Source organism: Hylobates moloch, unplaced genomic scaffold (assembly GCF_009828535.3).
Source record: "Hylobates moloch isolate HMO894 unplaced genomic scaffold, HMol_V3 SCAFFOLD_13, whole genome shotgun sequence".
NCBI classification, from domain to species: domain Eukaryota; kingdom Metazoa; phylum Chordata; class Mammalia; order Primates; family Hylobatidae; genus Hylobates; species Hylobates moloch.
The window spans coordinates 81603802-81628028 of NW_026652288.1; the positions used below are offsets into that span (position 1 = coordinate 81603802).

At 38.4% G+C, this 24227-nt stretch overlaps 1 protein-coding gene across 1 annotated transcript in view; it reads right to left on the reverse strand.

The window, feature by feature from the left end:
- The window catches only part of SLC2A2 (solute carrier family 2 member 2), a 25209-nt gene extending 3542 nt beyond the window's left edge, over window positions 1–21667 (reverse strand). The window contains exons 1-7 of the mRNA XM_032172042.1: window positions 21653–21667; window positions 13332–13424; window positions 9192–9454; window positions 4686–4810; window positions 1886–2001; window positions 743–905; window positions 63–250 (exon numbers count right to left, since the gene is read on the reverse strand). Coding sequence (XP_032027933.1) covers window positions 63–250; window positions 743–905; window positions 1886–2001; window positions 4686–4810; window positions 9192–9454; window positions 13332–13424; window positions 21653–21667 — 963 coding nt within the window. The remainder of the gene's footprint in view (window positions 1–62; window positions 251–742; window positions 906–1885; window positions 2002–4685; window positions 4811–9191; window positions 9455–13331; window positions 13425–21652) is intronic.
- Window positions 21668–24227: the final 2560 nt, after the last annotated feature.

Consider the following 24227-nt stretch of genomic DNA (forward strand, 5'->3'; position numbering starts at 1 on the left):
CCTTGCCTACCCTATTTTAATTCACTGTGCTCTTAAGAGTTAGTGGGCGTTCTTAAACTTACTGCATTGATTCCAGAAAATTGCTGAGCCACGTGCAGCATCAGTGCCACTAGAATAGGCTGTCGGTAGCTGGAATTGGTGAAGAGCTGGATTATAGAGACTTTCTGCTCACTTGATGCTTCTTCTCTTTCTTTTCTCATTTCATTAATATCTTTGGTGACATCATCATATCCTCTGAGTCTTTTCAAGCCTGTCCGGGAAAATGATCAGATTGAAACAATGCAGGTCAAAACAAAAATAAATTTATTTTTATGTTAATGAAAGAGCTACATTTCTGCATGCCCTATTCTATTGCTTAATAGCATGGGTGTTGGAAATTCTTTTTTTGTTAAATTAAATCCTGCTCTTTGATTTAAAAGAAAACTAGAACATTTGGCTTCATCTTATGACAAATAAAACTGTGATCCTCATTATGTTAGAAGCATAATGCCGGAGGGATCTTTTAGAAACCTCTGGTTGAGTCTAATACCGTGTATATGGATTTCTGGTTTCGGCTTGAGTGAATGCCTATGGGTGCCAAATGACATGCGCCAGTCATATAAAAGCGATTTTGCACATTCTTCTTACATTTAATCACCAACTTCATGTGGAAGGCACTGTTTTACTTTATATAATACACTGTTGTACATTAGCTGATAATGCCAAAACAATAGGAAGAAAGAAAAACCATCCACAGACTTACTTTGTTTTGCTTTGACTTCCTCATCTAACTTGATGTAAAGATATCTGGGGCTTTCTGGACAGAAAAAGAGTAGCAGAGACTGAAGGATGGCTCGCACACCAGACAGGCCAAGCAGGATGTGCCACAGATCATAATTGCCCAAGATAAATTCAAGACCAACAATCTGAAAATGCAAGGAGGAAGCGTATCAACTACATGATACTTTGGATCTACCTTTTACACCAGTTTGTTGAAAAAGTACTTTGGCTATTTAATAGTAGTCTCTGACAACTTTGGTTCAAGTAAAAATGGAAACTGTTACTATTGTGTCTCACTTTAACTAAATTAGGAACTATTTGTTATATAAGGAATTAACCTAGGTTTATTTTCATTAACTCCAATTGGGCAGTCAGGATGAGAATCAACCAAGCTTACACAAAAACACATACTTGATATCTAAAGCAACACATAGCTGTTTTCTCCAGGCAACCAGATAGAATAATATTGTGTTAAAATCAGCCATGGCTTTGGACCTTTGCTTGATATTTCCTTCTTACATTACCCAGAACTTAAATAGAAAGAGGTTTGATAGATAGAACAATTACTGTGATGAGAACTATTTTGGCGATTCCTATGGCAATAGTTTATAAACTACCCTCTGGATTGTCGTAGGCGTGGGGTCCCAGACTCCCTCTGACACCATAGGGTAGAAGGGAAGGATAGACTCAGCTGAACAGGAGCTCCTGTGGCATTCACTTACGTATTAGATTCCCAAGTAAGATGTTCAAAACAAAGGAAACCCAGGCAGTCAAACACGAAGTTTTCTATTTCTTGAAATCTAAATGGAATAATTTAACTCTAGGATAGCTCTGAAGTTAAGACCTGGCTTGCCAGGTCACCTCCAGTGCTAGCCCACCAACAATTCCAAGGGGAAAAGTGAGGAGTGATAATAATTTACCTTTGAACGAAAAAGTCTATGTCTCTACACCACCTCTGCTACCACTGGTAGAACTGGCTTTTCTCTCTGTGCTGGTCTACAGTGAGAATGGACAGTCAGGGAGGAAGAAGATGGAGGAAGTACAGTAGGGGATGCAATAGTAGTAGTGGTACCGTAGAGGATGAAGTAGATGGGTGCAGTAGGGGATAAGGATGGGGAGTTTTTACCTGACTAATAAGAATGCCCGTGACAATGGCCAGCTGATGAAGAGTGCCAAGTGCACCCCTGAGAGTGGTTGGAGCAATTTCACCGACATACATAGGAACCAGGCCTGAAATTAGCCCTGCATGAAACATGAACATAAATGTTAAAGTGCAACCAGGACTATCTCAATAACAACAATTTGGTTTAAGTACAGTATATATCTTGAATGAAAGCCCCTCCCTGAGTTCATTGGAAGGATGAACCCTTGTTCCTAGGTATAGACAGAGTTTGTGCAAGAGATATTTGATATGACCCCAAATGCAGTTGTAGTTGGAAATATGAATAGAAAGAAATGCTTAGTCATGCATTTGGCAGTTCTTCATTACATCATCTTATTTAATTAAAATTCATGTTAATTTTTAGCTTACATCATAATGCCTTATCTTCAGAAAAGAAATTGAAGAATATTTTAATAATCTTAATCAGGGCTCACGGGATTGAAGGAAATCAGAGCATATCTCCACCAACTTCTTGATAGATGTGAGAAACAACTTGCCAAAGATCACAAGCAACAGAGCATTAGTGTGAGAACAACATGCCCTATCTGAATTTCCACAATGCAGAGCGCCCCCAAAATCACTGTTAAGGTGGTGACGAGGGGCGAGGGAAGGTGCAGAGAGGTGGAAGAGGTTAAGGATCTTAAGGACTCTTCCCCCGTTGGAAACCAGAGAAACTCAGCTTCTTTATGCTATTCCAATATTAGGCTTCAGAAAAAATTTTATTTGAAGAAAGACTTTTGGTACTTAAACGAATACAAAACATTTGAAAGCACTAGGTCATTCTGCCTTCTGAAGCTTTCTTAAATGCACATGTCATCAGTCATGCTGGAAATGGTGGAATGTCCAGCCATTTGCTCACTAAATAAAAAGTTCAGAGACTATCAATAGGCAAGGCTGAATTAAATGTTTCGCATTTTCTTAAATATTTAAAAATAGGATTTGCAGAGGCTTCTTCTTAGAAACTACCTGCCTATCAAATTGAAATGGATGATCTTTGTGTAAAAGATGCTTTCACAATTGTTTTCAAAATATATTTTTTAAGGCTTCAAGTTCTTCTTAATGTCTCAAATGAACATTTATATGTGTGATATGGCATCTATGTTTCAGCTGAATTTTACAGGTGACTTTTAATGTGTAGCCTGTTGATCTTAAATAGGAAAAAAATCATTTATTTGGCTCTATTTTAAGTTGTACTATCTTTCTGTAATACCTAATACTATACCTGAAAGACAGAATAATGTAGATAAACTCACAGGTCTGAAGTCACATGAACTTGAAATCAAATTATATTTCCTGTAATTTTTAGAAACTTTAATGCTCAGAATAGGGCCAAACATAATTTTAGAAGATGGTTGGGGAGTACAAGTTGGTTGGCTATGCTAGTTATAGGTTGTTTTACAATATATTTATAGCATTTGTTTTCAATTTTACCAAAAACATTTTATATATTTTTTTCACATGTATTTTTTTAAATGGAGAGAAAAGAAAGAAGAATCATATTTGGGACTTCGTTCATAGTGTTATTATCTGCATTTTATGGGAGAAGAAACTGAGGATCAGGTTTAATATTTAAGGCTATGCAGAGACAGTGCCAGAATTTATTTGCTCTGAATCCAAAGCCCTTTCCACATTTGGGGTTGACTCTTTACCTTGATAAAGCTACACTGATCTTCACTTATTTGTATTAACAATGAAAATAATAAAAAGAGATATAATTAGGCTGTTAACTTGGTATTTTAGACTTTTGCTTCAACTGATCATTGAAGATACATGGAATTCAAGTCTTTTCTGTAGGTAAAAGTGTTAAAAATACTTTTATATACAAATCTTAGGTCCTCACCACTCCTTCGCCATCCCCATGGATAGAAGTGCCTTGAAAGGCAACTACAATTTGTGAAAATGAGTTAAAATCTCGACCTAGCACCATCAAAATCAGAGCTTCATTGGCAGAAGTTAAAGATTTAGCCATTTGTTTTAGAGAGAGGTTGAATGATTCTCCCTTTGTTCAGACGTCTGCTAATTTGTTGCCTCTGGATGTTTGAAAAGCTGTCTCCAAGAACTAGCGATTCCCACTATTCAGAATAAAGTTCTTGTGAGGAACCTCCTTCCTTTATTCTGAACTTCTAAATATCAGCTGCTTCTCTCTGATTCCCTCCCCCTATGGACACCACCACTGTAATGCTTCACTTGATCATGTCTAGAATCATACAGGGCTGGGGAATGTGGTCTAAGAGATGGGTTCAGAGTGTTAAGGTCTTGTCAGATAGAAGAGATGGAGACATGGCAGCCAGGTAGTCCATAAGGGCAGAATTAAGGGTTATGGTACAGCAGTCTCCCACTGTCTGCTATACCACAGCAGTAATAACAACAGCATTTACTGGTAGCTTACTGTATGTCAGATTCTATGCGGAATGTTTTACATGTGTTCTCACAATCACCCTATAAGGTAGATATTATTATCCACTTCATTTAATAAATGAAGCAACTGAAAGTCAGAGTTAAATAATTTGTCTGTGATCATACAACTAGAAATGATGTCATTGCCATGGACAAGAACCTTGATAGCATCATAATTCCTATTTAGTCTGGTCCCAAACCCCCGATTCAGGATTTCAACTTTATGCTATTGCCTTTCCCTCTGTGATGTCACCCTAGACTCAAAAATATCCCTGAATGCTACCACATCAGCCTTTAGAGTTACTTTCAGACAAAGGTAGGGGTGTGTGTGTGTGTGTGTGTGTGTGTGTGTGTGTGTGAGACTTACCACAATATAGTCCTGATATGCTTCTTCCGGCAATTATAAGTATATGAGATGGTCCCAATTTTGAAAACCCCATCAAGAGAGCTCCAACTAATGAAAGAATGTTTGCTACTAACATGGCTTTGATTCTGAAATTTTAAAAAGCAAGGAATATAAATTCAGCATCAAAACTTGCTAAAATTATTTGCTTTCAGAGCATGTTGAGATTTTTTTTTAACCTAACAGCAATTATTTTAATTTTGCTGTAAAAGCTAGTTGGGGAATCTTGAACCCAGATTGCTAATTTGACTCATCTATGGACTAAAGTATTAATAATAAGCAAGATTTATGATGGGATAACCTAGGTTGCATCCACCTGATCTCTACATTTTTCTCTTTTATTTTGAGACAGGGTCTCGCTCGCTCTGTCACTCAGGCTGGAGTGCAAAGGCACCATCATGGTTCATTGAAGCCTTGACCTCCCAGGCTCAAGCCTAATCTCTACATTTTGATAGAGATGATTCAATCATGGTGATGACTAGCTTAAGATAACACTTATGACAGTTTTTCAGAGAGTTAACTAAGTTTTCTCTAAGTTGATTGTTTTAAAGAATAATTGTCTGGTGATAGCTAAATTCAATTCTGTAGTTGTAACCTACAACTTTGTTTTTCTTTCTGTGGCACAGGTTTTTAATTGATCTAGATAGGAAAGGAACTTTCAAAGTTAAATTTCCTTTTATATAAATTATTTGGAAGTAATTTAAAACATACTTTTAAGCCTTATCTAGAGAATTATAATTATCCTTATTTTAATATTGTATGCCAGCATATTTCCAAAATCTATAAATTAATAGTGACCAATGTAAAATACATAATAGAGCTGACAATAGCAACAAAAACACTTTCAAAATTAATCAGATGAAAATTGACAACATTTGCAGATATCTGTTACTTTTATTTCTAATTAATGGGAAAGCGAGATATACAGAAAACCTTTTTTGCAGTCAAGCAGATAATGGTAAGGCCAATAAATGTCTGAGTAGACAGGTGTGAAAATGTTTGTGCCAAAAGAAATGCAAACGCCCTTGTTATATTCTATTTCACTGCTTCACACTTTGACAGGTGGGCCTTTTCCATGCAAGTGTCTTTCACACCAACCAAACAGATTTTTTTTTTTTCTAGAGCATAAAACTATAAAGTCACATACTGCAGTGATTGTCTAACATCCACGTGATAGGCTAAATCATGTCCCCCGGCAGTCTACAGCATAATCCCCAGACTCTATAAATGTTACCTCACATAGCAAATGAGATTTTGCAGATGTGATTGAGAATCTTGAGATGGGGAGATTATGTTGAATTATTTGAGTGAATCCAATGATGTAATCACAAGTGTCCTGATAAGAGTAAGGTAGAAGAGGAGCAGGTGATGTGATGACAGAAGTAGAGGTTAGAATGTTGTGCTTCAAAGATGGAGGAAGCGGCCACAAGCCAGAGAACTATAGTTGGTCACTGCAAGCTGGAAAAGGGCAGGGAATGCATTCTTCCCTCAGAGCCTCCAGAAGGAACCAGCCTTATTGACATTTTGACTTTAGCTAACTAAAACTGAGTTTGGACTTTTGACCTCCAAAACTATAAGAAAACATATTTGTGTTGTCTTAAACCACTAAATTGGGGATAATTCATTACAGCAGCAATATGAAATGAGTATAGGGGAAACAGTGATTCAGAGCTGGCTAGCCTCAGAGCTACAGAGTAGAAAAACAGTTTAAGGAGTGTTTAGTAGTTTAGACTATTGTGAAATGCTTTTTATCTACACAGGGACAGAGGGCAGGCAAATTCAGTAATTGACCTTAACAAATTGTTACCACCTAGCTAATAGTCTCTTTTATTAGGGGAAAAAAGATAAAAAGTCATAAAAGAAATAGCCTAGAAGAATCTTTGATGCCAGATTGCCCTAAAGTCCCCTTTCCCTGCCACCAAAGGATGCAGGAACACTTTATATAATTTAAATTCTTTTAACTTCTGTTCAGATATGAGAAATGGCCAGAAATAAATAATTTTAAAAATACATGAAATAGCTGAATCAGGGAAAAAGAAACAATTCTACCTAAGTATATTTCTTAAAATCTGACTCTAAATACTTCAGATAGTATAGGCTTCATTATTGGCGTGGTCATGGTCATTGTTGTCATCGTCATCATCAAAATGAGGCCACATTTGCTGTTCGCTTAATAAATGTCAGGCATTATTTTAAACCTTTTATATTTGTTCTCATTAAATCCTCACAATAATGCCATGAAGTAGGTATTATTTTTGTTTTCACATTGCAGACGGGAGGAAAACATCTTAGAGAACCTAATAGCTTGCTCATTTTCATACAGCTATTAAGTGACAGATCTTGGACTTGATCTGTGTGAAACCAAAGGGTAATGCTTCATTTTAATGAGTTCCATTTTTGATGGAAAAGAAGGCATGCCTTCAAAGGCAGGCTGTGCATCGCTTCCTTTACTCATGGTAGTGTGGATTGCACAGACCATAGTTTTCTCTACCAACCCTGGTAATTAAACTGTAAATGCACAGGTTGGAAAAATTGGCCTTGCAAACCCAAAACTATAAAATGGTGGCCACAGACATCAGTTGACTATTACACAATTGCAAGGAAACAGTTTTTTTTTTTAAAGGCAATAATGGAAGTATTACATTTTTATTTATTTACTTTTGACTGATGGATAAATGATACTGGTAATAATGAAAATCATGTCACTTCTCAATGAATCTCTCTAGAAAGATAATTTTATGGGGGATACTGATAACTTTGTCTTAATTTTGATGTTGAAGTTATGAACTTTTGGGATCTTTTCAAGGGGGATCATTTTATTACTAAAAGCTAGGAGAAGCCTCACTTTTTGTTTACCATAGGTCATTTGATACATGGTCATTTGACATTGTTTTGGGGTATAACCATTGTTGATGCCAAATCCTAAGACTTCAGAGAGTTTGTATATTGGCTCCATTAAGTGTTAATTAAATGTTAACACTAATTAAATGTTTTAGGTTAAGTCACTGAACTCGTCAGAATCTTACCTCTAAATCAGGGGCAACCAGGGTTTACATTTTTTCTTCAGGAATGAGAAGTAGTATAAAATATCAGTAGTTGCTAAATGATTTGTGCATATTTTAGAACATAATTTAATTTTGCTTAATTTGATTTATTTAAAATTTTTTTAAAATTATTTTTCCTTTTTCCTTTTGTCTGAGCCCACTTGCTAGGGAATAATTTACTTTAGCAATAAATAATTAATCTAGAGAATTCTCCATTTACTACTTAAACCAACTTGATACACATTGAAATTATTTTTGAATTTTTTTAAATGATGAAATTCAGTTTATTAATCTGTATTTTACAGATTCTTATTTAAAGTTCAACTGAACATCAACAAGTTGATTAAAATATAAGAAATTGACCACTGTCTTTCATGGTGGAGAAAACTCCATTTCAAATAAAAATAATAATAAAACAGGTTACCACGATATTGTAGTTAAGAAAACTTATAGTCCTATTATATAAAAGCTCCAGTATAAGAGGGAGAGTTATCAGAATTTTAATAGCCAGAGAGCTAAAAATTATAATTTATAATAGGAATTGAAAAAACTAAGTGAATTATAATCCAGAATTATTAAACTATTTGCCTAAATTGTTATTTACATCTTTAAAGGCATTTTCACTTTCTAAATTTTTCATATATTATTTTTATCATGAGAAAAAAAAGTTAATGCACAAAGGTGGGCTCAAATAGGAGAAAATCTAAAAAATAATCATTTGATATTCTGGTTTTATCTCCTCTTTATATAGGATGGGAAATCCTAACAGCTGTAGTACGTTGCATGAATAAGTAAAATTTGAGGGTAAAGGAGTTCCACTGATATTTTTAATCCAAAAAACGTAACAGAAACCCAAGTGATAAATGGAGGTATCTCTTGCTTCATCTCTGGTCGGGGCTTTGAGATAGCAAGCAGTACCAGCAGCCAGAAACCGCATAACAAATACATTGGGCAATTGGGATTGGGGATGTTGACTGAACCTTTCGACTTGACTGATCCGAATGCCAAATTCTAATTTAAAAAGGAAAAACTGAATGTTTGAGACATAGTGTGATTTGGTGAAGCAAACAATGGACTCCCAGGTTAAAAACTCTAATTAGTCTCTTCTGCTGAGTTCCTGAGTTAACCGTTTGTGTAGTGGTCTCCTAGTATATTTTATAACTTACAAAGCTAGAGGATCAAAGCAATTATCTGGAAATACACACAAAACTCATGTTTGGTATAAATGTCTGAACAATTAACTAAACTGTCGCAACAGCTTTTTTCATTGATTTGATCTAACACTGATATGCCTCATAGGGTCATGAGTTGAAAAAACAACTCTAAAGTTATTCCACAAGAAGAAAGATAATATTTTTCTAAACCAATGTTAGGAAAATGAAAATATGAAAGTTTCTATTTATGCTTATTTATGAAATTTGCCTACCTTCCAAGTGTGTCCCCAAGCCACCCACCAAAGAATGATGCAATCATTCCACCAACTGCAAAGCTGGATACAGACAGGGACCAGAGCATGGTGATTAGTTGAGCAGCTGCCATAGTCTCTTCCTCAGCCCAAGGGGTTGGTTTTGGGTTCATTGAGTATGAGATTGTGGGCAGTTCATCTGTACTGTTGATAACATAGTTGTTGATAGCTTTTCGGTCATCCAGTGGAACACCCAAAACATGTCTATAGTGAGATATTATTATCTAGGAGATAAAGAAAAATAGCTTTACTATTTCAAACATTCTATGTATTTTTGTTTTTGTCTTTAAAGTGTTTGTTATGTGTTTAAATAGTACCATCTCAATTATGTGTTTTATATACATATAAACATGGTTAGATTTGTTTACAGTTGGCCATATCCTATAAAACAAAGGTTATAAATTCCATTGCCAACAAGAACCAGGCAGGAACAAATAAATGAAGGGAACATGTAATACTTTGATGACTAGGGGACTAAAATACATTTTCTACTATTTGGGAGTAATAGGGAATGGTCAGGATTGTGGAACTGGAGAGCAGGAGGAAGCTGCAAACGTGAAACTGGTGTTGGATGACCTTTCATTTTTTAACAGAAAGTCAGAAATCTGAGTTTTTATGTAAATTTTTTCAAGTTTTAAATATTGGCAACTATTGAAATTGAAACTATTCTGCAGGCTAGGCCAGGCGCGGTGGCTCACACTTATAATCCCAGCACTTTGGGAGGCCGATGCGGGTGGATTGCTTGAGCTCAGGAGTTTGAGACCAGGCTGGGCAACATGGTGAAACCCTGTCTCTACGAAGAATACTAAAAATTACCCAGGCATGGTGGTGGCACATGCCTGTAGTCCCAGCTACTTGTGGGGGCTGAAGTGGGAAGACTGCTTGAGCCTGGGAGGTTGAGGCTGCAGTGAGTCAAGATGGAGCCATTGCACTCCAGCCTGGGTGAGAAAGTAAGACCTTGTCTCAAAAAATATATATATTCTGCAGGCTAAGAAGATATATTTTCATGCTAGTGTTACTTCTGCATAGCAGGATTTAAATTGACTTATATACATATTTTAACAGAATCATAAAAGTGGATATAAGAAAAAAGACTAGGAAAGTTAAGATGAGGGTCAAAAATAAAGTTAGCATACAGAATTCAAACACTAGGTGGTGTATCTTTGTTGGAAGTGAGCTATAAATTTACCAGTAAACCTTCTAGCCACCAGGGCAAAGAGAGGAAAACAACCAGGTATATTATTGATGAATTCCTAAGATAACAATAACTTAGTGGCCCTTGAGAAGGTATTGAGACCTGAAGGAAGTTTCTCCTGTGGGTCCTCATAGAGTTAAGTGTGTAACAAAATGAACAACATTGAAAACTAAATTTCATGGAGCCATATTTTGTGATGTGCTTCATATAATTCAGATGAATTATAGGACATGGGAGGAAGACGAGGCCATCTTCCTCCCACGTCTTTCCTCTCAATGGTGATTTGGTCACTATTTAGCATGAGTGAGCTGGGAGGGTACTCTCTGAAAAGGACCTGGAATGTAGCTGCTCTGGGTTACTAGTTTTGGGCAAAGGCCTATTTGGTAATGCCAGCTGAGTGAGGGGAAGAATTGAGCATCCTCTTATAAAAGAAGTCTGATCAAGACATTCGCCTCAGACCGGGTGCCGTAGCTCATGCCTGTAATCTAGCACTTTGGGAGGCTGAGGTGGGCGGATCACTTGAGGTCAGGAGTTCGAGACCAGCCTGGCTAACGTGGTGAAACCCTTTCTCTACTAAAAGTATCATAAATTAGCCAGGCATTGTGGCTGGAGCCTGTAATCTCAGCTACTCGGGAGGCTGAGGCAGGAGAATAGTTTGAACTCAGGAGGCAGGGTTGAAGTGAAAATCTCCAGCCTGGATGACAGAGTGAGACTTTGTCTCAAAAAACTAAAACAAAAACATTTGCCTCACTAGAAGGCTGCCTTATATGAATAATATGCATAGAAAAAAAAAAAGCTGAAGGAAATATCCAAAATGTTCTCAGCAGTTTGCTTATTCTGGTAGAATAATTATGGGTATTTTTTTTCTAATACTGTCTTCAGTAGGCATGTGTAATTTTCATAACCATACAAAAGTGTGATTTTACAATCCTTTCAAATAATCCCAAATGTCATTCAGCTGATAAAAAAAAAATAAAGGGCTTAAAAAAATCATTCTTATTTAATGATTATTTAAAGAGCTGTTTCAGCAGCTCTTTAAACACAAAAGGAAGGGCCTATATATAGAGAGAGCACTAACCTGGATGCCAGTATGGGGATCACTGTTTTCAGCTCTGGCTCTGGGACTTGGATTGAAGAAGGTGAAACCTTAGCCTAAGCTTCCCTCTAAGACTGCAGGGGATGGTTTAATTTTTCCTTTTTTTTTTTTTTTTTTTTGAGATGGAGTTTTGCTCTTGTTGCCCAGGCTGGAGTGCAATGGTGCAATCTCAGCTCATCGCAACCTCTGCCTCCCGGGTTCAAGCGATTCTCTTGCCTCAGCCTCCCGAGTAGATGGGATTATAGGCATGCGCCACCATGCCCAGGTAATTTTGTATTTTTAGTAGAGACAGGGTTTCTCTATGTTGGTCAGGCTGGTCTCGAACTCCCGACCTCAGGTGATTCGCCAGCCTCAGCCTCCCAAAGTGCTGGGATTACAGGAGTGAGCCACTGCGCCCAGCCAGGGATGGTTTAATTAATGATGTGATAAGGTCTTCCACAAAAAGAGAAGGGGCTGTATTAATCAAGTCATGGTGATGTTGAACGTTAAATTGTTAAATGATGTTAAATTCCAGGAAACCTGCTAAATTGGCATGTGTTGTCATCATCCACACAAAAGAGATATCACCCTTGTCTCTTGACCCCTGGCACTATGCCCTGGATCTCTCAGCCTGCCACCAGGCCTGCCATCAGGAGCCGTGTTCCTGATGATTGTAGCACCTAATCGGAGCATGTCTTTCAGCAGGAAGCAGCCCTTTTCAGGTGATGGATTATGGTCAGCTCATATTTCACATATCCACACCCTGCAGTATCTTTTATTTTCCTTGGGGCCCAATGTTCTAAAAGATGCAGAGGAAATATAATGGACTTATAGAAGGCACCCAAAAAATGTTTGTACCTTCACTTTATGCCACCTCTTCCCCAGGTTCCTCTTCTCTCTCTTTCATTAATTCACCCCTCTTTATTGAGTACCTTCTTTATGCCAACTACTATGCTTGGCACCAGTGATAGGAAGAGGAACAATTCATCAGTCTTGCCCTCAATGACCTCACAGTCTGAGTTAGAGCAGAGGGGAATGAAGTCCTGGTTCCCCGACTTACGGGCTATGGGAGCTGAGAGTAACACACCTCTCCCATGTATTCACTGAATACCAGAAATGGGATGCACGAAATAGATGAGAAAAATGGTTGAAATAACTTGATTAAAAATTCACCCAAGGAGTCATCATGGAGAAAATCCAAACTTTGTTGAACTTCTTGAATATTATTCTAAAGTTTTACATTATTTTACTTTGCGTCACCTATGGGAGACAGGAATGGTGGGGAAAGGACCATAATCTCTTTTAGTTTAGGGCTTCTTAAGGTTTTAATGTAGACTGGAAATGGGCATAATAAGGTTGTTGAGAGGATACACCTGGGGAGATCATATGTTAAAGTACCTGATGCAAATAAGCAGATGCTCAAAAAATGTGCCCTGAGTGAAACATATCCTTATTCCCTGGCACTTTTCATTCAAGTATGGCTGAGATCTCTGAATGAATGTTGCAATAAGCTTTTTTTTTTTTTTTTTTTAAAGTATCCTTCAGCACATATATTCTGCCTGGAGTTTTCTGTGAGCTCAGCAAACAGCAGAGTCAGAGATTAAGAATTATTTATTGCCTCCTTTTTTTTTTTTTTTTTTCCCCACTGCGATTGTTAATTGAGGAGTCAAGGCCAAGTTATCAGCTTTGGAACAGTGCACATCGTACCTGACAGGCCAGGATGGCCTTGTGTCTCCCACGTGGACACCCTCTATCTCTATGTATGAGGAACATATGATATCTATCACTGACAGAACTTGCCAAAAAGAGAACTTGTACATATTTCACTTGCCTGTTGAGGTGCATTGATCACACCAACGTCGTATCCAAACTGGAAGGAACCCAGCACAGCGGTGATGACAGTGAAAACCAGGGTCCCAGTGACCTGCAGGGGGCGAAACACAGGGCAGGGAAACACCAGGCAATTTTAGTTTCCCATCTTTCTGTCAGGCTGCAGCTTGAACTTCTTACAGGCTCCACAGGCTGGTTCTTTCCCCTCAATATCGATTTGCAGTATGCCCTGTGCTCCAGGCTGGCAGGTGTTGTTCATACAAGAATGTGAGAGCCATTCATCATTTCCCCTGTGCTGCTAAAACTCAAAGAACTTTGGGGCAGCTTCTTCCAGGGGAGGAAACAAACATTCTTTTCCATATATGTATATAAGAATAACAGGCCGGGCGCGGTGGCTCACGCTTGTAATCCTAGCACTTTGGGAGGCCGAGGCGGGTGGATCACGAGGTCAGGAGATCGAGACCACGGTGAAACCCCATCTCTACTAAAAATACAAAAAATTAGCCGGGCATGGTGGCGGGCGCCTGTAGTCCCAGCTACTCGGAGAGGCTGAGGCAGGAGAATGGCGTGAACCCGGGAGGCGGAGCTTGCAGTGAGCTGAGATCGCGCCACTGCACTCCAGCCTGGGTGACAGAGTGAGACTCCGTCTCAAAAAAAAAAAAAAAAAAGAATAACATACCTCTCCTGTATATTCACTGGATACCAGAATAGGGATGCATAAAATATATGAGAAAAATGGTTGAAATTACTTGATTAAAAAAATCCACCCAAATAGTCATCATGCAGAAAATCCAAACTTTGTTTTATATATATATATTTGTTGATATATATGTATTTATATATATTTATTTATTTATTATTCAGAATCAGGACTGAATACTAGAATAGCTGCTGATGGAAGGGAGCCGCCAAGATAGAGCTGTTATATCATTGGGAGCAGTAAAATATGACACCAGTAATAAAGAGATGGGGAGCTCTTTTGGATGTTGCCATGGTGACAAAAATACTCATATAAGAGGCATTAGCTAGCCTTTATCATGTTCTGCATCAACATCCAGGGAAGGGTACTTTTCAGGATTTGCATCTAGTTCAGCCTAGAGTTGTAGGATAAGGGCCATTATTTTCTCCCCAACTCCCCAACTCCATGTAGCTACAATGAAACTGTGTAGAAAAGGGGCAGAATATTCATCCCCTTGAACTCATATTTACATGTCTTAACTATCTTGGAGAAATCACATCATGCATACAGATACTTAGTGTAGCATTTTTTTGTGCATGTGATAGCAACATTGTAGAAAGAACCCAAACATCGTTCAATGGGAAATAGTCAAATAGATTCAGATACATCATAATACATACATCAGATACATGTAATATGCTATGCAGCAGTTAAAAGGAATAATATGATCATGTGTACTGACTTATTTTTAAGTGGCAAAGGAAGTTACGTAATCTAATGTTTTTTAAAGGCTTAAACATGAGTTTGATTTAAAAAATCAAACAGTTATTTGATTTGTGCATGATGTATATAATTCATAGAATGTTTTCTTGAACAAATGAGTTGATGGTCATTGAGGAGGAATGTGAGGTTGGAGAAGGAGAGTGAAGGAAATTTTTTCTTGTATTCATATGATTAGACATTTCATAAGGAAGATATTTCATGTACATTTACGTAATTTAAATTTTTATAAAGCTTGGGATATACTAGGAACTTTGTTGTGTAAATGAATGAGTCACATCAACATGGATTCCAGTTCTCAGTATTAGTGGGTATGTGACCCAAGCCACTTCCCTTATAGGAGCTTCAGTTTTTCTCTAAATTATGGGGTGATAGTAAATCTCCCTACCCTGGTATAAAGCCCCAGTATAAAGAATAGCAAATTAGCCAGGACCCCTCATTACCCTGAAAAGCTAGAGATCAGAAATTTCGCAAAGTATTATCACAGAACCATCCTGGGAGCCCTTGAAATTATTTAGTCCAGTGGGTCTAAAACCAGACCCTACTTGGAGAGCCTGTTACACATGTAGCTTCTTGGAGACAGCCCCAGATCTTCTACCGGATTAGAATCTCTGGGGTGGGGATAGGGAATCTGTAGGTTTACAAAGCTTCCACCCCTTTCACTAATATAGGGGGTATCTATACAGACTTTCCCTCCTAACACTTCTTTCTCTGAAAGAAAGGACTTCAAAGTTGACCCAAAAGATATGGTTATATGATACATATATATTTCCCAAAAGAATAATATATGTGTGATATATAGTATTGTATAATATGTTTATTAGATATAAATTGGCCAGGCATAGTGGCTCACACCTGTAATCCCAGCACTTTGAGGGACTGAGGTGGGCAGATGGCTTGAACCTAAGAGTTTGAGACCAGCCTGGGTAGCATAGCAAGACCTCGTCTCTACAAAAAAATACAAAGATTAGCAGGACATGGTGATGTATGCCTGTAGTCCCAGCTACTCAGGAGGCTGAGGTGGGAGGATTGCTTGAGCCCACGAGGTCAATGCTGCAGTGAGCTGTGATTGCACCACTGTACTCCAGCCTGCGTGACAAAGCAAGACCCTGTCTCAAAATATATATGTATATTTATTTTATATATTTATATATCATTTACATCTGATATTTATCACATATATATCATTTATATCTTACATATAAGACATATTAACATTTTATGTTTATTACACGTGAATTATATATATTATACATAAAATGCATACACACACTATATGATATGTGGTCTATGGGAGTATGAAAGATTTTGAATTTAAAATCTAAAATGTAACTCGACATCTAAAACTCAGTGGCTTAGATAGCCAAAGCTAAGATGGGATTTTATTTACTTAGTGGTTTCTCCTCAAATCCTTTTTCCCCTCAAGCTATTTCCAAGGATAGAGATTTTCATCCTTTTTACAGGTGGTAGCCATTGTCAGAAGTGATGGGATAAGGAGTACCCTGGGAGGGCTTTAACCCACTTCCCTCATACTCTCCATCACTAAAACCAGGACAATCTGATGTGAGATGCAACACAAACAGATTCAAAGCCTAATACTACTTATGCTTACTGCATGCCTGTTCACTATGTGGGTTATCTCATTTACTTCTTGTATTAGTTTTCTATTGCTACCATAACAAATTACCGCCAGTGCAGCAGCTTAAACAACACAAATTTATTTATCTTAAGGTATAGCCAAGCATGGCAGCTCATGCCTATAATCCCAGCATTCGGGAGGCTGAGGCTGGAGGATTGCTTGAGGCCAAGAGTTCAAGACCAGCCTGGGCAGCATAGCGAGATCCCCATCTCTACAACAACAACAAAAAACATCTATAGATGGGAAGTCTGGTATAAGTATCACTGGACTAAAATCAGGTTGTTGGTAGGCTGTGTTCCTTTCTGGAGGCTGTTGGAGAAAATTTGGGTTGATGATGGAATTCAGTTCCTCTTGGTTATAGGTCTAAAGTCTGTCGTTTTGCCCTGGTTATAAACTAAGGGCCATTCCCAGCTCTAGATGCCACCAAATTTCCTTGGCTACTGGTATCTTTCATCTTTATAGCCAGTAATGGGCAGGTCAGATCCTTCTCATGTTACATCTTTCTGGCACTGACAAGTAGCTGGGAAAGTTCTTCCCTTTTAAGAATTCATAGGATTAGATTTGACCCATCAGGGTAATCCAGGAAAATCTCATCTCTAGGTCTATTACCTTAATCTCATCTGTAAAATCTTTTGCCACATAAGGCAAGATATTCCCAGGTTCTGGCAATGAAGCTGTGGACTTCTTTGGAGGACGATTATTCTACCACATTCTTCATGGCAGCATCATTAATGTCCCAATTTTATAGATAACTAGATTAGTTTAACATCTCACAGCTAGTAAATTAAAGAACAATGACTTGGTTCCAGATCTTATGCTTTTAACTTCTTGGTTATTTTGCATCCCTCATTAGTCAGATACAGACATTCAAAAGCCAAGCACATCTGAAAAATCTAGGACCATAATCTTTATAAATTAAAAAACCTAAGAGCATACATATCCACAGAATTTACCACTTGTAGGTGTTTAGCTGTTTGGCTTCAAACACCCAGAAATCTCAACCACATTTTCCCACCACCTACCACACAAATCCCTTTTCCCCCACCTACCAGTAGAAACTTTTGGTGAGGTCTCTGGACAAAAGTCCAAAAAGGCAAAGCCTACTCAATTGCTCCTCTGTAGCTGAGCTGAAGAGGAACCTCAGGGTCTTCCCACCACCAAGCCCAAGACCACAATATACTTCCTCAATCTCATCCCTGCATTTTCTTCTGTGGCACTTGGTTTCTTAGTGACTGCCACCTCCTACTTCATCCCTGGATTTCTGCTCTCTGGGGGTTCTCTCCCTGTCCCTCTACCATACAAACATATAATTTATTTCTCCTTTTATTAAGAGTCCAATCAGTAGCCATGATAATGGTGAGCAGGGGCAACACAGAAATTGAAGTTGGGGTGATAGCGATAGCTGCAGCAGATGTACTCCCCTGTCGTCTCCATTAGTTCACCCCTGTCACTTTACATACACAGCCTAAGTCACAAAGTCCCACATTACTTTGACAAAAATGAAAGCTAATTTTTAAAGATGCTGGATCTCCCATCCTATTTCTTTCCAATCAAATTGTTCTAAGTCCTTACTGTAGAAATTCTGGAGCTGCCTCTAAGATCAGTTTCTCATTTTATTAGACTAACACAAATAGCAACTATGAAGGAGATAGGAGAGTTTTTAAACGTTTAGAAATCTTAGTGTGTTATTAAAGTCCTTATCCTCTGGCCTTCCTGGTTTCTTTTTGAGGGTTGGCTGTGGTCCTGCCACCCCAGGGCCTGCAGTTCCTTATTTTAACTCCTCAAGATAGAATTTTACCAGGTTGGCCAGATAAGGAGCAATCTCATCCATTTTAAGCAGGTCATTTGAATTTCTGAGAATTTCCAACAAAAGTGATTATCCCAAATATCAAAATCTCTGAAACTGTTTAATGGCATTTCCTCTTGCTTTCTTTTTCTTTATTTTTTATTTTCAGGTTTAATTCCATGTTAAAATGGCTCCCACTCCTTCGTCTTTTCTTTCTCCAATGTTGTGAAATGAAAAGAAGTAATGTTTATAGTCAGCCTTGTATGTGGCTTGGCTCTAGACTTGGTCAAAGGAGGTTTTGTTTCTAAGGGGAAATTTCCAAAAACGACCAAGTCTTAATAAGCCCTGTCCACTCTAATGTCCAAGAAGTTGACATAAGAAAAAGTACATAAGTGCTACTGAAAATAGCAAGAAATTAGAGAGGATCTTAACCTGTCCAAGTTCTGAGGTTCTAGATGGTTTGCCTGTTTTCTCAACAACCCTGTAGGTAGGAATTATTATTATCATTTCGTATATGGGGCAACTCACATGGAAAGAGTAAACAGCTTGTCCAAAGGCCACATACCTAGTAAGTGCAGAAGATCTTCAAGCCTTTTCTCTTAACTTCTTCATAGGCTATGAGGTGTTCAGCTTGCACTTTAAAAAATGCTGCCTTCATTAGGAGCTTAATAACTTTAAGTTAGAGAAACTAGATTCCATGTCCAATTTAAAATATGCTGCTGGATAAATGTGGAAGGGTAGAATAAGCAAATGGCTGAACTTCAACATAAAACAGAGTGTAGTGTTAATATTGTGGCTTATAAGTTATATAGGGTCTAGTAGAAAAAACAAATAGATGTGGGAATCAGAAAAGCTCCAAAAGAGTCCTAGCTAGGCTCCTAACGTCACTGAGCCTAAGTTTCTTTGCCTATAAAATGGGTATAAAACTAGTTAATGCATAGGATTACTGTAAAAACTGAGATAAATAATGTGGTCTTCCTATAAACAGTAAAAGGGCTACAGAACAAATGCATCTTTAATCATATCTTTATCATCTCATTCATTTCTTTTGTCAAACAGCCATGTGTCAGTGTTTCATACTTTACCAATACTCTTTGCAATACCACAAAGTACGTGAAATTATTCCTATTTTAGAGGTGAGGAAGCCAGGGATCAGAGAGGATTAAGGAGCATACCTAACACCACACAGCTAGTGACAGATACTCTAGTGTGGGAACGCAGAGCTGATGGTCTTAAACACCACTGCTAACCTAAAGAGCAGATTTTTCCAGCAACTACTGATTGACTAGGTAGGGAGGAGAAGCTTATACCCTTTTCTTTAAACTACATGTCTCCAAAAGCTAAACCAAAGGTGATCTTGCATGCAACTTCGGAAAAAGCCAGGGGCTTATCGAGTCACAGAATTTTTAAGTTGAAAGAGACCTTAGAGAGCAATGGATTCTTGTCTAATTCCTCCATTCTTCAGTTGTAGAAACTGAGGTTTCACAGGCCAAGTTGTTTATGTCATTTGTCTGATTTCTATGAGCATTTTGGACATATTCAGAGTGACAACTCAGGTCTCTTGACACCAGTTCCTTGCTTATCTTACTTCTTTCAAAGTCTGGATAGATTCACAAAGCTGAAAAACATTGCACTATCTCAGTTCTCATTCTTTCTGGGTTCCATTGTTAGGCAGTTCTTTGGTTATCAAGAAAAGATCTACAACATAATTTCAAAAGCCCATAAGAAAATTGATGATAGTTTTGAATGAAGCTTGAACATCTGCTATGTGCCAGACACTGTGTTAAGCACATTACCTTCCTTTTTGCAGTAGCTTTCAAACTTTAGTTATTTGATTACTACCTTCATGAATTTTGCCAAATCTGCATACCATCTACGTAGTTGTTAACTTAATGTTTGTCTTTATATTGACCTTAAAGTTCTAACTACTTTAGCTTTATCCTGGGCTATAATACTCATGAAATCATGATGTGCTAATTATTCTTTAAATACATATTATATAAACACACTATATATAAATAGTGTTTATATAGTGTTTATTTAACTTTAAATATAAAACACAGTGTTTATATAATATGTATTTAAAGTGTTTATATTATATTTTATAATTAATGTATAATATAAATACTATTTATATAATATGTATTTAACACTTAATAATTATATAACTATTAACATTAAAATGTTTGTTGTCTAATCCTCTCTAATATCATCTCATTTAATTACTCCCGAACTCTAAAGTACTAGTATAATCCCCGAATATCCCATATTATATCACTGAGCCCAAGTTTCTTTGCCTATAAAAAAGGTATATTGTATCCCAGTATGTTCTTGTTTTCTCACAATAGAGAAAACCCAAAGCTCAGTTAAATAACTTAACCCAGGCCTCACAGCAGGTTAGTGGCATTGCTAGAACCCAGATCCAAGTCTGGCTGACTCCAAAGCCAGTGCTGCTAACCATGCCATCTAATGACATGAAGGAATGTTCAGCAGAGTAAGTTGCACCAGATCAGAACTTAAAGGTGAGACTCTACAGGGCACAGATTGATTAACTTATATTATTGTGTGTACAGGGGTGGGTGAGTTTATTTAAGAACCACGTATAAGGGAGCAAGGACACTTTATATTTTCAAGTTTTTTTTTTTAAAGTATCATATCTAGAGAGAAGTTGAAACAGTAGTGCAGTGATCATTCCATAACCTTCGCCTTTATTCACCACTGGTTAACATTCACCATATTGTTTAACTCTCATTCTGTATTTGTTTGTGTGTGTATTGTTTTGGCTGAACCATTTACAAATAAGCTGTAGATATTTGTGTCATTTCACCCCTAAATACTTTAGCATGTACAAAGAACAAAGACATCCTCCTACATAATTAGATACCATTATTATATCCAAGAGTGTGACACTGATACAGTAATATTACTTAAGATGCAGCCTGTATTTAAAATTTCCCAAATGTCTCCATAGTTCCCTTATTGCTGTTTTTTTCTTCCTTCCACAATCTAAATCATTTATTACATTTGGTTGTCAGTTTGTTTTAATCCCTTTTAATCTAGAACAACCCTTCTACCTCTTTTGTCTCTCCTGCACTGACGTTTCTGAAGATTCCCACTGAGTTTTCATGATTAAATTTAGGTCAATCTGCCCTTTTTTTTTTTTTTTTTTTTTTGCTTAGGAGGGGATATATTTCTTTAGTAATATGGTTATGCACAATTACTTGAAAAAACTTATGCAGACTAGTCAGTTAACAGCAAAAATCCTTAAAACCCCAATTACTGAATAAGAAACAGTTTTTCATTTGGCAAAGTAAAGATAATTAATTTTGATTTCTGGTAGCTACACCCAACCTCCCCCAAATCCTCTATATGACTTGAATGTATTCCCCTAACTATCTCCTGAAAACCAGACTTGAAATGAATATAATGCTGCTTTACCTTATCTTCTGTCATTGTACTAGTTGGGAGTCCTCCTGTCAATTCCAGGTCTTGTGTGAGTGTGGCACATGCACCTGACTAGCTCCTGCCTGTTTATTCGCAGCTCTGCCTAGGCCTAGTTATGCATTGCAGGAGGAGGAGCAAGGAGAGGGAGGAGTTGGGCTACCCAGACCTAAGAGTCCAAGTCTAATCTTCTCAGCAGCAGCTGAATATTGATGGGAATCTAATCAATAAGTGCTTTGCCTCAGCAACCTGTGGCTTCAATGCCTTTGTTCCACTAGGAAAGAAAATGGGAGCAGGTCCCTTAGGCATAAGTTACAAACCAGGGGCAATCACATTTCAAGGCATGTGTTATGTGGCAGTAATTGGGAGCCGGTGAAAAGAGAAATCTTTGGAGTCTTTTATAGAAGATGAGATATGCTGAGCTGCCGTGCTGTGTTGGGAGGCACACTGCACTCTGCTCCACAGAGAATTAGTGCTGTGGTGTTTCTGTGTAGAGCTGGGCTGTGTGGCCAGAGACCATTGTTGACTTGCTGGTTACCTGGATGAGCTTTGGATCATTAGGGACTTGGGTTTGAATCTCAACATTTTACTGGGGAGTATAACCTTAAGCAAGGGGCTCACTGTGGCTTTTCTCTGATTAGTTTTTTATTTTTACCTGACAGAATAGAAATAACACACGTTTTGTTGAGTGGATTAAATGAGATAATATGTGAAAGTGTTTGGCATAGTCTCAACATATAATAAGTACTTAGCAAATGGCTGTTATTACTGTTATTATTATTGCTTCATGTATGTCAAGAAGCACTTGCTGGAGGCTTTAATGCAGAGTTCTCAAATAAATCTGCTCATATGGCTTGATCTTGGGCCTAAGTATCCCTTATGATATCCAAACCCTGTGGGGGTTCAGGAGATATCAAATTTATTGAGCTTTAAGTGTGCATGGCAGCTGGGGCCACAGATTCCACTGAGGCTCAAATGGAACCAGTTCCCAGCAGAACAAAAATGTAACAAGCAGCAACAGAATGAGGGGTGTTATGAAGAAACAGGGTGAGAAAATGAAGGATTAGAGGAGATTCAGATTTCACCTTTTTATTTTGCCACTCTGTTTTCTTTTCTGTCACCTCTGCAAGGTGACACACCTGAAATGTTTGGTTTGAGAAGAGAATTCAATTCAAACCACAAACTTTTACTGAGCCCAGCGCAGTTCCATGCTCTGAGATGACTGAGATAAATAAGTCACAGCCTCCTCTTGCTAGGTGTTTATAACATATAAGATGAGACATATGTAATGCATACACAATACAATAATTTCTTAGTGGAAGAGCGTGAGCACATATTAATAGTAACGATGGTTAATCTTTACTGAGGTCTTGCCGGGTGCCAGGTGCTGCTCTCAGCACTTGACATGGATTAACTCGTTTAGTCATAACATGAGGTGCTCTGTGTCATAGTGCCAAGCTTTGGGGAGCAGCTTTGAAGTCAGACTTTAAAGCGCCCAGGTAGCCACGCTGACTTTCCGCATCAGTTTTGGCTGGTGATGAGCACGCCCAATTGCCAGAGCGGTCCACAGTCAGGAGCGGTTCCATGGCATTTGCCAGTGACATGACATTCTGCGGGAAAGCGTCTCTGTGCCGCGTCATAAATGATACCGGTGTGGTTTGCCAACCTTTGTCTTTTGAACCTGCCTTTTCAGAAACGGAATTTGCCTTGAGTGCGCGGGCGGCCAGTGAGCCTTTAACTTCTTGTGCTCAGCCCCGGTCGGCCCGGCCGGCGCGGAGCACGGCGGCAGGAAACCATTCTCTTCTCCCATTGGGAGAGCGACCCGCCATTCACTAGCGGGCCTTCGGGGCACCCTGATCAGTTTCCTCAGGTTCAGCCAAGGCTTCTGTGGTTCTGCTCTTTCTCAGAAATGAATGAGTAATCTCTGTACCATCTGGGATGTGCTAAAACTTTATCTCCGTGCGGGGAAGGGGTGCGATTCATTTACATTGATGCTCTGATTGCTTTTGCCCGCGGAGAACTGATAAGCGATTCCAGACTTTCAGGAGAGCGTGTCTTGGCGCCCACCGAGGAGCTGCAGGTCGTTGCACTCCTGGCTGTGGCGAAGTCAGGCTTTTCGCACTTTGCCATTGGAGTGGGCGCTATTCAGTAACGTGCACCAGTGCCTGCAATCACCCAGAGATTTCCACTGGGCAGGGCGAAACCAGCTCTGTGTGGTTGTTCTTTAGGCTTCATACTTCTAAACCCTTTAGGTCACATTCGGATTACTTCGCTGATTAATGTAATCTTAGTGGATGCCAGAAGTTCTAGGTGGTGACAGGACTGAAAAGAGTCCGCCCTTCCTCTCCCCTTATTTTCATTGTCATCCTTTCCTTCAGTAAAATAAGAATAGTTTTTTTTTTCTTCTTCCATAAATGAGGAGGGGAGAGTGGAGAGATAAACCAGCTATTTCAGCATGCTGCATTCCTCTCCAATTGGGTCAGGTGTGGTTAAGTGCAAAGGCATCTCCTGGGAACAAATTAAATGAGGTCAAACTTGGCCAAGCCAGGAGTACAAGAGAATATTGGAAGGT